Here is a 13,492-nt window from a genome sequence, read left to right as displayed (position 1 = left end):
TGCTGGGAGGATTAAGTTAGTTAAAAAAGGAAAGTTCTTGGAAGAATTTCCAACATACCCAGATCCCTGTGTTTTTTAATGTTGTTATTACACACACAGCACAAACACACATGCATACACACAGTACAGTAAATTTAAATTCATTTCATTTGAATATGGATAGATTTTTTTTTTTTTGCAAGGGAGAGAAAGACATAGTCTTCCCTAATCCCATGCCTTGCCCACTGTGTTTCCTAACTCAGCCCTACACCGTCCCCAGCACGTGGCAATTGGGAATATGTCATAAAGCTATGCATAGTGGGAGGGGCGGCTGAGGTCTATAATGGCTTCTCTCTCCAGGCATTGAGATGAAGTTTAAGAACATGCTCTTTCCTCTTATTGTCTGCCCGGCCTGGATCCCTGAGCTGAATATGGTGACACATGGACCAGAGGGTAAGGGGTTCACCCTGAGCCCATGGTGGCACAGTGATGCTGGGGATGTCCCCAGGCGGGTGGTGGGTGCCAGGACAGCCTGCCCTTGGCCTTTGGCTGCCATCTGCTTTCCCTGGAACTCAGTTTGCACAGGGGAGAGGGGTGACTAGAGAAGGGGACACCCCTCCTGGCCTTTCCTCCCCCAGGTTTCCATGGTCAGGTGCCAGCAAGCAAGAGTCTATGAGATTTTATTGATTTTCCTCAGTCCTGCCCACACATTAGAATCATTCGTGGGGTGGGGGGAAGTGGAGAAGTAGGGGTGGTAGTGCTTGGGTACTTTAAAAAAAAAAAAACAACGTTAGGACTTTACCCCTGCATATGCTGATGCTATTGGAGAACTGCTAGTTTAGAGGAAAGAAAATGGGTTACAGAGTCCAGAGGCCTGGGCATTTGGTAAGCAGCTGAACCTCTCTGAGCCCTACTCTCCTTGTCTAGTAAAGATGTAGGTCATGGTTCAGCTTTGCTTGAGTCTCTGAGGAGCTGTGTGGGATGTGTCCTCACGGTAGAGGGTGTGACTGTGATTCTGAGTGTGTGTGCCTAGGCATCTCCTTTGGAGCTGCATGCCCCCTGAGCTCTGTGGAAAAGATCCTGGTAGATGCAGTTGCCAAGCTTCCTGCCCAGAAAACTGAGGTGTTCAAAGGATTCTTGGAGCAACTGCGCTGGTTTGCAGGGAAGCAGGTCAAGTCTGTGGCGGTGAGTCCTCGCTCAGAGGCAAGCAAGGCCCATGGGTGTGGGCCTCTCTGCCGAAGGTGGGCCCCAGCTACAGATTCCCCCTGCTCCAGCCCAGTGGGCCCAACTTTTAGTGGTTAGCATTTCCCAGGATGCAGACCCCGGTCCCCACACTCAGAGATTCTGATTCAGTGAATCTGGGATGCAGCCCAAGTCTCCTGGATGCTTCTGATGAAAGTGGCCTTTGGGCCACATCAAGAAATAGTCCTCACCTCTGAAGTTTCAGAGGTACAGCTTCTGGCCTCCCTCTTCTTGATCTTGGCTGGGGCTCTCAGTAGGTGAATGAGAACTGTATTAGAGAGAAGGAAAAACTGGGCAGGGGGTTCCGTTTCAGAGTTTGGGGAGAACCAGATGGAGTCCCCCTGGGAGGAGGGCAGGGTGCACCTGTTGACTTCAATCAGGCTTCAGAGTGGCCCTCTGAAGCAGGCATCCTTTCCATTCCATGTTTAAATTTTATTTTTTTTTAAGAACATAACATTCCACTTCTGTTCCCCAAACCTGCCTGAGCACCTGCCACTTCTGATTGCAGATGAGGAGGTTCAAGCTCAGAAAGCTCCACTGTGCCCCCAAGTTCTGCTAAATCCGTTTCTAGGAAGGACTTTGTTTTCACTGTACACTTCCTCCTCTTTTCCAGTAATGAGAAACCTCAATCTGACTTTTCTTCCTTTTTTTTTTTTTTTTGCCAAGTTGCCAGGAAGTGCAGATCCACATATAGCAAACTGTTCACCCTTAAAGTCTTCCTCCTCTTTTTCCTTGATCTTTATCTTCTATTTCATTTTACTAGCTCCCTGTGGTCTCTGTGATAAACCACCTCAGTCAGTCCTTTCAGGAAAAGGTTGAGTGAGGTCAAACAATTTAAAAGGACTTGTCTCCATTTACTGACTCTTAAATTTCAGAACTGGGACCCAACCCAAGGGTTCTGATTTCAAGTCAAGCACATTTTTCTGAGGGCCCGTGTTATTGGGTTGCTCTCGTCTACCTGGGATGCAGGTCCTTAGTGCTCCCTGCAGACTGTGCCCTCTGCTTTGGGGTCCTGGGGTGGGCTGTCACTCACTCTCTTTGCTTGTCCTAGTCCATTGGAGGGAACATTATCACCGCCAGCCCCATCTCTGATCTTAATCCTGTGTTGATGGCCAGCGGCGCCAAACTGACCCTGGTATCCCGAGGTGAGCTGCCTGGAGCAGAGGTCCAGAAAGAGGGACTTGGGGGAGGAAACTCACACCAGACAGGACATTTTATGGAGAAGCAGAGCCTAAAGTTCAGTGCCCCAGCTGTCCTAAGGTTTGGATTCATGGAAGCTGCAGGCAATGCATCTGGGTTGGAGCCTGGGAGAGCTGTGTCTTTTCTTTGTAGAGAACTCACAACTGGGTCAGCTTCCTGCCTATCTTTCCCCAGGGTGCACTGGGGCCAGAATGCACAGGCTTCCCACAGCTGATTGTTCCATTATGGGGAATCTGCAAGCCATTTGTTAAACATGGCCATTATTTAAAATTAAATTACATAAGCATAGAATGAAATAAATTATTTTCAAAACAAAGGTGGTAAATACTCAAAATCCTTGAATTCCTATTAGACTTCATTTGACTATTATGCCATGCTTTTGAGGTTGTTTACGTCCACTGTATCTGTGCTGTGGAAGTGTTCTGCCGTGGTGCTCTCCTGAGCATCTCTGCCTTGTTGGAAGGTCCCTGAGACAACCCTGGGCTTGGTGATGTGCTAGGAGGATCCAGCACGGAGTCTTCCTCAGGTTTATGACAATGGAAGGACACAAAGCTCAGTCAGCAAAGGGGAAAGATGCATGGGTGAAAGTCCAGAGGACCCCAGGCACAAGTGTCGGGATGCCCCACAGGGGTCAAAGGACATGCTTAATTCCCTGAGCAATGAGTTATGACAACACACGTGAAGCATCATCCACCAAGGAAGCTTGCTGGAGACTCAGCGCCCAGGGTTTTCTTGGGGGCTAGTGACTGGTCACACAGGCATGTACCAGAAGTCAGACTCCCAGCAGAAGAGCGGGTACAGACTGTATAGGTTGTGTCAATGGCAGAGGCATAGTGAGCCATTTTTATAGCAGAATGGTGCAAACCCTTCCAAAATCCATGCTCCCAGATGCCAGCCAAGGGCCATTCTTGTAAGCCTACCTCCTCACAAGGGACAGCAGCCCGGGCTGCTGTGTTAACTCTTTGCTGCACTTGTCCCAGCCTCACATTCAGTGATGTAACATGGTCACTTGGCTATGGAGAGAGCATTTACACCACAGATTGGCAAATGCTATGAATCAGGGATTCCCCTGACACCCCCAGCACACCGCTGCTTTAGGACTTCAGGTGGAGGACTTGGCCTTGATTATGTTCTAGCTGGGTGTCAGAGAGCAGGGAGAGAATGGATTTCACTGGCGGGCTGTCCTCTGCCCACTGTGCAACCCCCAGCCTCTACCTCACGTTGGCCCTCTTCTTCCTGTCTCTATCAGGCACCAGGAGAACTGTTCGGATGGACCACACCTTCTTCCCCGGCTACAGAAAGACCCTGCTAAGTCCAGAGGAGATATTGCTTTCCATTGAGATCCCCTACAGCAGGGAGGTGAGAGGCAGGGGTCCAGGCTCTGCCCAAATTACCCATGCTGCTGGGCTCAGACCTGGAGACAAGAGCCTGCCTCGGGACCAACTTTAGCATCCCTTGACCTTGACACTGATGTTTTTCTCTCTGCAATTTGTCTCTGATGAACCAACCCTATTCCTCTCGGGACAATGGGACATTGAAGGACAGGGGTACACAGGGCATGGGCATAAAGTCACTTAGCTAGACATATGATCCTGAGTGAATCATCTTAGCTTTCTGAGCCCCAATGTTCCCACCTGTAAAGTAGGCACAAATGTTACATACGTGCATGGTCTTGTGGGGGGCTGAAATATTTCATAAGATTGTTCCTGGCAGGTGTCTGGAAGCCGTGGAGGTTACCAACATAGTCCTAAGAGTAAATTCAACAGTTGAGTGTTCCTGTCCCATGTCAAGGACACAGTTTACTCATAGTGAAGAGTGTAGGGCTTGCCTGTGGAGTGCAGAAGATGTCTAAGACCCTCTTGTGCTGACCTTGGCCTTGAGGAGGTGTTAATCCCCTGACCTTGCTCTGGGCTGGCACTGCTGGATTTCTTTTTTGTGAACAGCTTTTCTCATCCATTCGGGCAGATCTGGGTGCCTTTGCCTGCTTTGCTCTCAGGGCCTGGAGTGGCTTGATCTGGGTGGTTCTCTCCTTTCTTAGGAGCCACTGACTCAGGACACATCCCACAATAGGCCTTTTGGAAAAATGGTCTGGAGAGGTGGGGAAAGCAGTGGGCAAGGAGGGTGAAGGGTCTACGGCAGCTCCTGCTCCAGCAAGGGTGTGAGGGATGTTTGCCCTTGCTAACTTTGACCTCTTTCATGAGAATGTGAATCCAATTACAGCAATGATAGCCCTGAACTGGATTCTTAAGGATTTTCTAGCTTGTCTTTGCAGAACATTTTGAGCAGTGACTCCCAAAATTTTGAATTTTACAGATCACTATTTTTTTTTTTTTAATTATGAGTCAAGGAAGCGGGAGGAAACAGGCTTAGCACTACTTAGACTTTATTTTGCCAGGTATGGTCATTAATGGAAAATACCATTTTGTAAAAGAAAGGAGATTTTAATACCCAGAATTCGATTTCTCAACAAAGGATGCTGTTAACCTGATGCTGAGCACTTCTGCACTCGAGTGAAAATGTCCCTGAATGACCCTGAGAGTGAACATCTGGAACCTCTGCTCCAGAACCAAGTCCAAATGCTGGGTTCAGTGCCCAGGAATATGAGCTTAGTCTCAGGAAGGGCTTCACAGCTCCAGAGAATCGAAATCTGTGCCCCTTGGGGGCTTCAGCAGTGGGCTTCATTATGCTTTGGGTGGATCTTTCCTTAACCTCCCACTTGGTGTTATTCAGAATGTGCAATCAGTGGGGTACAACCTCAGCACCTGCACGGAAGAACTGAAGTCAGATGGTTCTTCCCTGGAAAATGACTTCCACTGTCCTCCTCTCCCCCAAGACAGACCCTGGCTCAGACCCAGGGGGAGAGCAGGTTCAGAACACAGAGGGAACATTGTTTCCTAGTGGATCACTTTCTTGCAGAAAATGAGATTTCTCAGTTGACATTAGAATAGTCATGGGAGGGACAAGGAAGAGCGTACCCACAAGTGAGATGGCTTCCGATTACCTGTGCCATCTCCCTGTCCCTGCTTGAGAGGCAGCCAGGTGCTGACTGAGGCTTCATGAATCTTCAGAGAGGTTGGGTGGGCCCTGACCCTGGGCCCCAGGGTGGGTCTCGGGAGCCTACTTCTCCCGGCTAGGATTCGTGTCCCTGACTCTCAGCATTCATGACCAACGGGGAGAAGTCCCGACTCTTTCCAGCTTCTGGGAATGTGACCTGGAACTCCTCCTATAGTGTGGTCCTTACGTCTTGTCTTTGATCCCGAGACAAGGTCCCCACAGCTCTGCGGTGGCATTATCACCTCACTTCCCCTCACCTCACGGTCCTGTTTTAGGCCGGCCACTTGCAGTCCTTGCGAAACAAGGTGGAGAACAGGCATCTACCTGTTCTTTTTTAGGGTGAGTTTTTCTCAGCATTCAAGCAGGCCTCCCGGCGAGAAGATGACATTGCCAAGGTGACCAGTGGCATGAGAGTCCTATTCAAGCCAGGGACCACAGAGGTGAAGGAGCTGGCCCTTTGCTATGGAGGAATGGCCGACAGAACTATCTCAGCCATCAAGACCACTGCAAAGCAGCCGTCCAAGTAAGAGCTAGTACCAGTGAAGCTGCTGTAGCTGCCGTTATTATGGCTACTGGAGTATTACTATTGCCACTACCACTTTTATTATTGCTGCTCCGGCTGTTGCTACAGCCACTGTTGCTACTGATATTACTAGAGATACTAGTGTTACTACTAGTACAGTCATGTTGATCACACAGTATGTTGATGTTTTGAGCAGTGATGGGCCACACATATGACAGTGGTCCCACAAAATTACAATGGAGTTGAAAAATTCCTGGCACCTAGTATTTTTATTGTATCTTCCCACATTTAGATACCTGTAGACACACAAATACCAACCATTGTGTTACAATTGCCTATGGTATTCAGTACAGTCACATGCTGTACAGGTTTGTAGCCTAGGAGCAATAGGCTCTACCACATAACCTGGGCAGTAGGCTATACCATAGGGGTTTGTGTAAGTGCACAAAGAAACAGCCTAACACACTCTTTAGAATATTTCCCTGTTATTAATGACATGTGATTCTAGTTAGTATTACTGGTGCTGTACTACTATCATGTGGCTACCACTGTTGCTACTGTTAATTCTGTTTTTACTGTTAGTGCTTCTGTATTGCAGCTATCACTATTGTTCCTATTGCTGCTGCTTCTGCTACCGTGGTCACTGATATTGCTTACTAGGACTAATGCTGCTGTTACTCTTACTACTGACATCACTATCATCACTGCTGCTACTAGCACTGCTGTTATTCTTACCAATATCATGATTATAACTAGTATTCCTACTGTGGCTATTCCTGCTATTATTATTGTTACTACTATTGCTGCCTTTTCTACTACTGTTATGATTTTTGATACTCCTATAATGATTGTTGCTTGTAGTATTTACACTAATAGCATTACCACTGCTGCCATTACTACTACTGCTATTGCTACCACCATCATTACAATTGCTGTGAGTACTGCTGCTATTCCTATTGCTACTAGTAGTAGTTTCACTGCTGCTCCTACTACTATTGCTACCTTCTAGCTTTGCTGCTATTGCTCCTATTATTACTGCTGCCACTGTGCTAGTGTGACTAGTAGTGTAAATCACTATTGCTACCACTAATTGTACATAAATAGTAGGGTTTCTGCAGCTGTTTTCTGCTAAGAAGATTGCTTCTCGCATACTATTGTTACTACTTCTGCTATCATTACTGTTGCTACTATTACCACCACTGCTATTGCTACTGCTGCCATTGCTGGTATTCCTACTAGTAGCATTGATGCTGCTACCATTACTGCTAACGCCACAGCCACTGTTACTCTGGCTGCTGTTACTACTTCTATTATTAATCCTGCTACCACTATTCCCATGACTGCCATAGGCAGCAGTTGAACCAAGTTCTTCATTGGCATTATCCTACATAATCCTTACAAAACCCACACATGATAAAGCTTAACTTGAAATTTGGCTTCTTGGTTCCACTATTGACCAGGAAAGTAACATAAGTCAAGTTCCACAGCCTCTCCATGCCTCAGTCTTCTCAGTGGTAACGTGGGTGTGAGACTTTTTCCCTACTGTAGTTTTTAATTAAATTAAAAGTGATGATTCACATAAAGCAGCTAGGACAAGGCCTAGCATGTTGTAAAAACTCAGAAGACATAACTATTATTGGGGCTGGGGATGTGGCTCAAGCGGTAGCTTGCTCGCCTGGCATGCGTGCGGCCCGGGTTCGATCCTCAGCACCACATACCAACAAAGATGATGTGTCCGCCGAAAACTAAAAAATAAATATTAAAATTCTCTTTCTCTCTCTCTCAAAAAAAAAAAGTTTTTAAAAAAGAAGATATAACTATTATTATTTTGTGATTTTTAGAGTATATCTACTTTTAAAGGTGAGGAAACGGAGGCCCAGGAGGTGAAGTCACTGGTTAAGCGACTTGCCTCAACTCACACAGCTCTGAGTATCTGAGCCAGGTTTTGAACAGAGGTCTGCATGGCCAGGAGGCACTGGGTGCTGCGCTCCACATGGCATGACTGGGGCGGGGGTGAGACGCACTCCCCACATCTGTTCTCTGGCAGGTTCTGGAATGAGGAGCTAATGCAGGATGTGTGTGCAGGCCTGGCCGAGGAGCTGCACCTGGCCCCCGATGCCCCTGGCGGCATGGTGGAGTTCCGGCGTACCCTCAGCCTTAGCTTCTTCTTCAAGTTCTACCTGACAGTGCTTCAGAAGCTGGGCAAAGAGAACCCTGAGGTGGGTGAGGTGCAGATTCTTGGCAGCAGGCGTGTTTGGAGGCTGGTCAGGGGTTAAACCTGTTTCTTCACTCTGGATGTCTGAAAGCAGGAGCAGGAGCCAGAGACGCAGACATGAGCCAACCAGCTGGCTGGGTCAGGGACACGGACGGGCTCTTGTCCTGCCAGTGTCATGAGCTCACTGGGGAACTCGAATAGCCACGCCTCTCTCTTCCTCCCAGCTGTGGAATGTGCAATAGGGGCCGGTGGACCAGATGGCCCTTCCAGAAGCAGAGCAGACACGACTGTGGCTGTGCATGTAGGAAGGGAGCAGAGGGGGAGAATGGAATGAGGACGAGGGTCGTGGAACACAGGATGTGCCTTCAGGCTACTGTCAGGCTGAGGTGGAGCCCTCCTCCCAAGATTCGTTGATCACGAGCATTTGTTTGTTGCCTGTTACAGACCATGCTACCATGGTATGTAACCATGGGACGAGGGGCAGCCTAGTGTGGGGCAGAACAAGTCAGCAAAGGCCAGCTGGTGTGACAACGAAGAAGGGCGGGGTGTGGAGGGAGCACAGAAGAGAGAGGCGGACAGCTGGGCCAAACCCCTCTTGAAAACATTAGAAATACTTCCATTTTTTAAAAATTAAAGATTTATTTTGGAAAGCTTTAAAAATACAGATTATAAAGGAAAACTAAAATTACCCCGTATTCTTAGGTCCCAGAGAAAGTCACTGCTTAAGTTTTGATTTTTCCCTACACTTCTCTAACCTTTTCCCTACAGGCTGTTTGCCCTGTCTGTCATGGTTTCCATCTGTCCTTCCATCGTCTCTAAACACACCTACCATCTTGCGATCTTTTGATCTGGAGATGTCATTTTCTAAATAGATTTGGGATCACCCGCATGAAGACTTTTATACCCACCTTACCTTAGTATTGTGAATATCCTCCATGTCATCAAGTACCTCCCACGGGATGGAGGGGGAAGGGAGACTTTTCTGGGAAGGGTGGGGAGGAAGAATTCCCAGCAGAGAGAACAGCACGTGTAAGGCAGAAGGGGAAATCTGGAGGGTGGGAGGAATCAAGGAGCTCTGGGTGTGCTAGGTCAGGTGGCTGGAGATGGAGCCGAGGTGGTTGTTAAATTCTGAGGGCTCAGAGCCCACGTCTGGACGAGGTAGACCCCACCAGTACTCAGAGGGTAAAACCTGACGGGCTGAGGGGAACTCTATCACTTGGGGGCACCAAGAAAGGGATCAATGATGCACCCGTGTCACGGCCACCTCTGTTGTCTCACCTCCACAGAACTGTGGCCTGCTGGACCCCACCTTCACCAGTGCCACTCTGCTCTTCCACAAAGACCCTCCAGCCAACGTCCAGCTCTTCCAAGTGAGTACCCATGTGTGTTCTGATATGGAGGCCAGCTCAGGCCACCCCTGACGGTCGATGGCTGACCATTGACCAGTGCCCAGCTTGAATCATACATAGATGTGAAAAGCTCCCCACTCTGGTGCCTACAGGTCCAGCATAAGAAGCGGGAATCATACTGATGGAGCTGTTTCCCCTTTGTTGGCCTAAATTTCTTTCTTAGGATGCCTGTGCCTTAAAGAAAAAACAGTTTTTTTTTCCATTTATCTTTTCTATGTAGGACTCAGTCTAGACTAACTCCAGACGTCTTCCTGAGTAGATGTGCACACACACATACGCTCAAACCATTCTATCAGCTACAAGTTTTTGAGAGTAACTGAGCAAGGGATTAGCAAACGTTTACTATAAACTGTTTAGATTTTGTGAGTCAGACAGTCTTTATTGCAACAACCACCTCAGCTTCGTCTCCAGCCACCTGACCCAGAACACCCAGTGCTCCTTAATAATGGTCCCTGGTTCATAGGATGGCCAAGCATTAAATGTGTTAATAAAAGTAAATTGCTTAGATGATTCCTGGCATATAGTAAAAACACTCAGCAAATATTAGCCATTATTATTACTTTGAAGAAACAAAAACAGAACTTTATTATAAAATTAATATATATCTTAAGATATTTTGGAAAATATAAAGACAAAAATAAAAATCACCCAAGAGAGATTCATTGTATTTGTTTAGTTCTTTTTCCCCCATTTATATATGAACACACATATATGATATTTAGAGCATATATTATTTTCCCTACATGATTAGAATCATGACACAGAGAATGTTTCATGTCTTATTTTTACAATTAGCATGTGCATTCTTTCTTTTTAATAAAAATTCTTCAGAAATATGTTTTGATGGCTGCATACTATTTCATTGTATGCTATAGCATAACCCAGTTCTCAATTGATGGACATTTAGTTAGTTTCCTCCTTTTTTGGGGGGAGGGGTCCCTTGATAGACTTACACTATGAGCACCCTTATCAGTGACTTCTTAGGTGCCTCACTGTTACTTTCACCCCTAAAGCCTTTCTACCTCATTCATTCCAACCCTCTGGGTTTGCTTTGGTATCTGGCCTCAAGGACTCCCCAGCGTCCATGGATCTCTAGGGAAACAGTGTCCTCAGCCTGACTGGTGACCATGCTTTCCCAGGAGGTTCCCAAAGGTCAGTCTGAGGAGGACATGGTGGGCCGTCCCATGCCCCACCTTGCCGCCAACATGCAGGCCTCTGGGGAGGCAGTGTACTGTGATGACATCCCCCACTATGAGAACGAGCTGTCTCTCCGGCTGGTCACCAGCACCAGGGCCCATGCCAAGATCAAGTGAGTGCAGCGGCCGTGGGGAGCCCGTGGCGCTCCAGGGGGAGGGTGCTGGGAGCACCTGAGAGGCTTCCCACACAAAGATGACCTTAGCAAGCGTCTTCCAGCGCTTCCCAGCCTAGAGATGAGGATGGAAGATCGTCTCCAAATCACCATCCAGAGCGCAGCAGGAGGAGTGAGGGCTCTGTGACTCCGAGGAGGGTCTGCTCCCAGGGCTGATGTCCCCAGAGGCGGGCAGGGGCCAGATTGAGAAAGCCTGGGGGGATTGAAAGCTCATTAAAACAAGGCCAGTTATCCAGTCCAGGGGATGGATCTCCTGCTTCAGTTTGCCCACCTGGCTCCTCCCGTGGCTCTTTCTTGCAGGTGCATAGACACTTCAGCAGCTAAGAAGGTGCCAGGGTTTGTTTGCTTCCTCTCAGCTGCCGATATTCCTGGGAGTAACACAACTGGACTTTTTAATGATGAAATAGTCTTTGCGGAAAGTGAGGTATGCTTGGATTTTATTTTGTATGAAATAAATAGAATAAGTATTGAAGTTTTAATTCATGCTCATGGCTCCAATTTGTCCTCATCTTGAAGATTATACATTTGCACTTATCATGACCTTCACTCTGGCTAACATTATTCAGTACAACTCATGGTGGGATAGAATATGTTATTATTTAAAATGTCAACATTTAATTGATGGCTGCTGTTTGCACATAGCAGGGTAACTCTGGGCCTACATGGCAGTAAAGCAAGGCTGGTGATTATAGAATTGGGTTCCTACTTTTATTAAAAGAAAAATAAGAAAACATTAAATGAACTAACTAGAAAAGAAATAATAATACCATCACTTTGTGGATTGATAGCTCACATATATGAAAGTTCATCTATCGATTCCAACTATATGAAATTCTACAGCAACATCGTTTCCAAACCTTTAAGACAGTTTCTACAAAAGTTCTTATACTTTACTATAGGATAGTTCTCAGATGGTCATTTCCTAGTTCTAACACACATCAGATGTTGCCGATCTGATGTGGGTAGGTATCCCTGAAAGTTAAACTCACCTTATTATTAGTGTAAAGGTGAAAGAACAAAAATCTAAAAATATGAAACCCGGAATTTGTAAGGACTCCTTAGAAGAACATATCGTTTTACAAGCTCCAAGAGCCTCCAGGAGTACTGCTAGCATTTTGGTTAGTGGGGATCAGCTATATACACTATCACTGCATTAACCAAGCTCATAATGGAGTCTTTAAGAGAAAATTATCAGAGACTTGCATGCTAAGTATTGGTTCATATTGTTAGAAACCCTATATTCCAAAGTGATGAGTTGGACAATGTATTTTGTTGTTTATTTTAGGGGGAATGTTTGATGGAAATTATCCCTGAAGGAGATTCATTAAGTTTTTATGGAATTGAATTTAAAGAAAAAAAAAACAATTGTTATTCTATAAATTGAAAAATATCTTATTTATAGATCATTGAATTTAAGTCTTGTCTTTCGTGAGCTACTGCTTTTAGGGCTTCTAGATAAAATAATAAGACATGATTGTGGCTTTTGAGGAGCTCTTGGTATAAATCTGGGAAATAGCACATTAAGAGAATGATGAAGCGGACCAGTAATAACACTGAGAGTCAAGACCTAAGGTTTAGTCATGATCTGGTAACTACTAACCAGTCTTGACGGTGCCTTCTGGTCACCACCTCTTCATAGGAAGACTCAGCTTGCTGGAGTACATCTGATTTGACCTACTTGGGCACCTTATCTCCATTCTGCTCATGGCAGACAGCCATAACCAATCACTATACTCTACCCTGTGCAGCTTCTCAATACGCTACCAGTACTAAAAACTCAGACTTGGCCCTTGAGATGAAATCTGTTTCTGATACCAGTGATCTCTCTGTGCTCTGTTCTGTTCTACTGATTCTAAGCTCTTTTTAAGAGGCTCATAACCCCAGTTTTAAGAGGTTCATACCCCCAGTTACTGGGATAAGGAAACTTAAAAAGCCCCAGGACATTCCTAAAATGTTCTTTGGGAACGTGGGGACTTCCTTTGCCTTTTTGAACAATTTGTAAATAGTACACTTCACAAGAGCTGTCAGTCATGTTCTTTGACAATCTGCTCTTGCTCCTAGGTAACTTGTGTTGGGCACATCATTGGTGCTGTGGTTGCTGACACTCCAGAACATGCACAGAGGGCAGCTCAAGGGGTGAAAATTACCTATGAAGACCTTCCAGCTATTATCACCATTGAGGTAACTGCCTGTGTGTAGGAGTGAGCTCCCTGTCCCTGCAGGTGTGGTTAGAAGGATCCTTCACAGGAGATTTGAGCAGCAGGTGGGAATTTGGCTACCTGAGGTCCTCTTCTTATCATGGTGCTACTTAAATGATTTCAAAATTTTCAACTTTACAATGGTGTGAAAGCATACACAGCTACCATTGTTTTTCACTTTCACTACAATATTCAACGAATTACAAGAGATATTCAACACTTCATTTTAAAGCAGGGTTTGTGTTAGATGGTTTTGCCCAACTATAGGCTCAGGTAAGTGCTCTGAGGTTGCTTAGGTAGGCG

General features: G+C 46.2%; 1 protein-coding gene across 3 annotated transcripts in view; it reads left to right on the top strand.

Annotated features, from left to right (window-relative positions):
* The window catches only part of Xdh (xanthine dehydrogenase), a 60,216-nt gene that overhangs the window by 24,561 nt on the left and 22,163 nt on the right, over nucleotides 1-13,492 (top strand). For all 3 annotated transcript variants that reach the window (XM_026412051.2, XM_026412200.2, XM_026412120.2), the window contains 10 exons: nucleotides 340-432; nucleotides 1,013-1,164; nucleotides 2,273-2,366; nucleotides 3,671-3,780; nucleotides 5,814-5,998; nucleotides 8,046-8,217; nucleotides 9,500-9,583; nucleotides 10,762-10,931; nucleotides 11,292-11,415; nucleotides 13,053-13,172. In XM_026412051.2, the coding sequence (XP_026267836.2) occupies nucleotides 340-432; nucleotides 1,013-1,164; nucleotides 2,273-2,366; nucleotides 3,671-3,780; nucleotides 5,814-5,998; nucleotides 8,046-8,217; nucleotides 9,500-9,583; nucleotides 10,762-10,931; nucleotides 11,292-11,415; nucleotides 13,053-13,172 (1,304 nt within the window). The remainder of the gene's footprint in view (nucleotides 1-339; nucleotides 433-1,012; nucleotides 1,165-2,272; nucleotides 2,367-3,670; nucleotides 3,781-5,813; nucleotides 5,999-8,045; nucleotides 8,218-9,499; nucleotides 9,584-10,761; nucleotides 10,932-11,291; nucleotides 11,416-13,052; nucleotides 13,173-13,492) is intronic.

The sequence above is a fragment of the Urocitellus parryii genome, chromosome 12 (genome assembly GCF_045843805.1).
Source record: "Urocitellus parryii isolate mUroPar1 chromosome 12, mUroPar1.hap1, whole genome shotgun sequence".
Taxonomy (NCBI): domain Eukaryota; kingdom Metazoa; phylum Chordata; class Mammalia; order Rodentia; family Sciuridae; genus Urocitellus; species Urocitellus parryii.
Note: the sequence above shows the minus strand (reverse complement) of the source record. Positions and strands in the feature narration are given on the sequence as shown.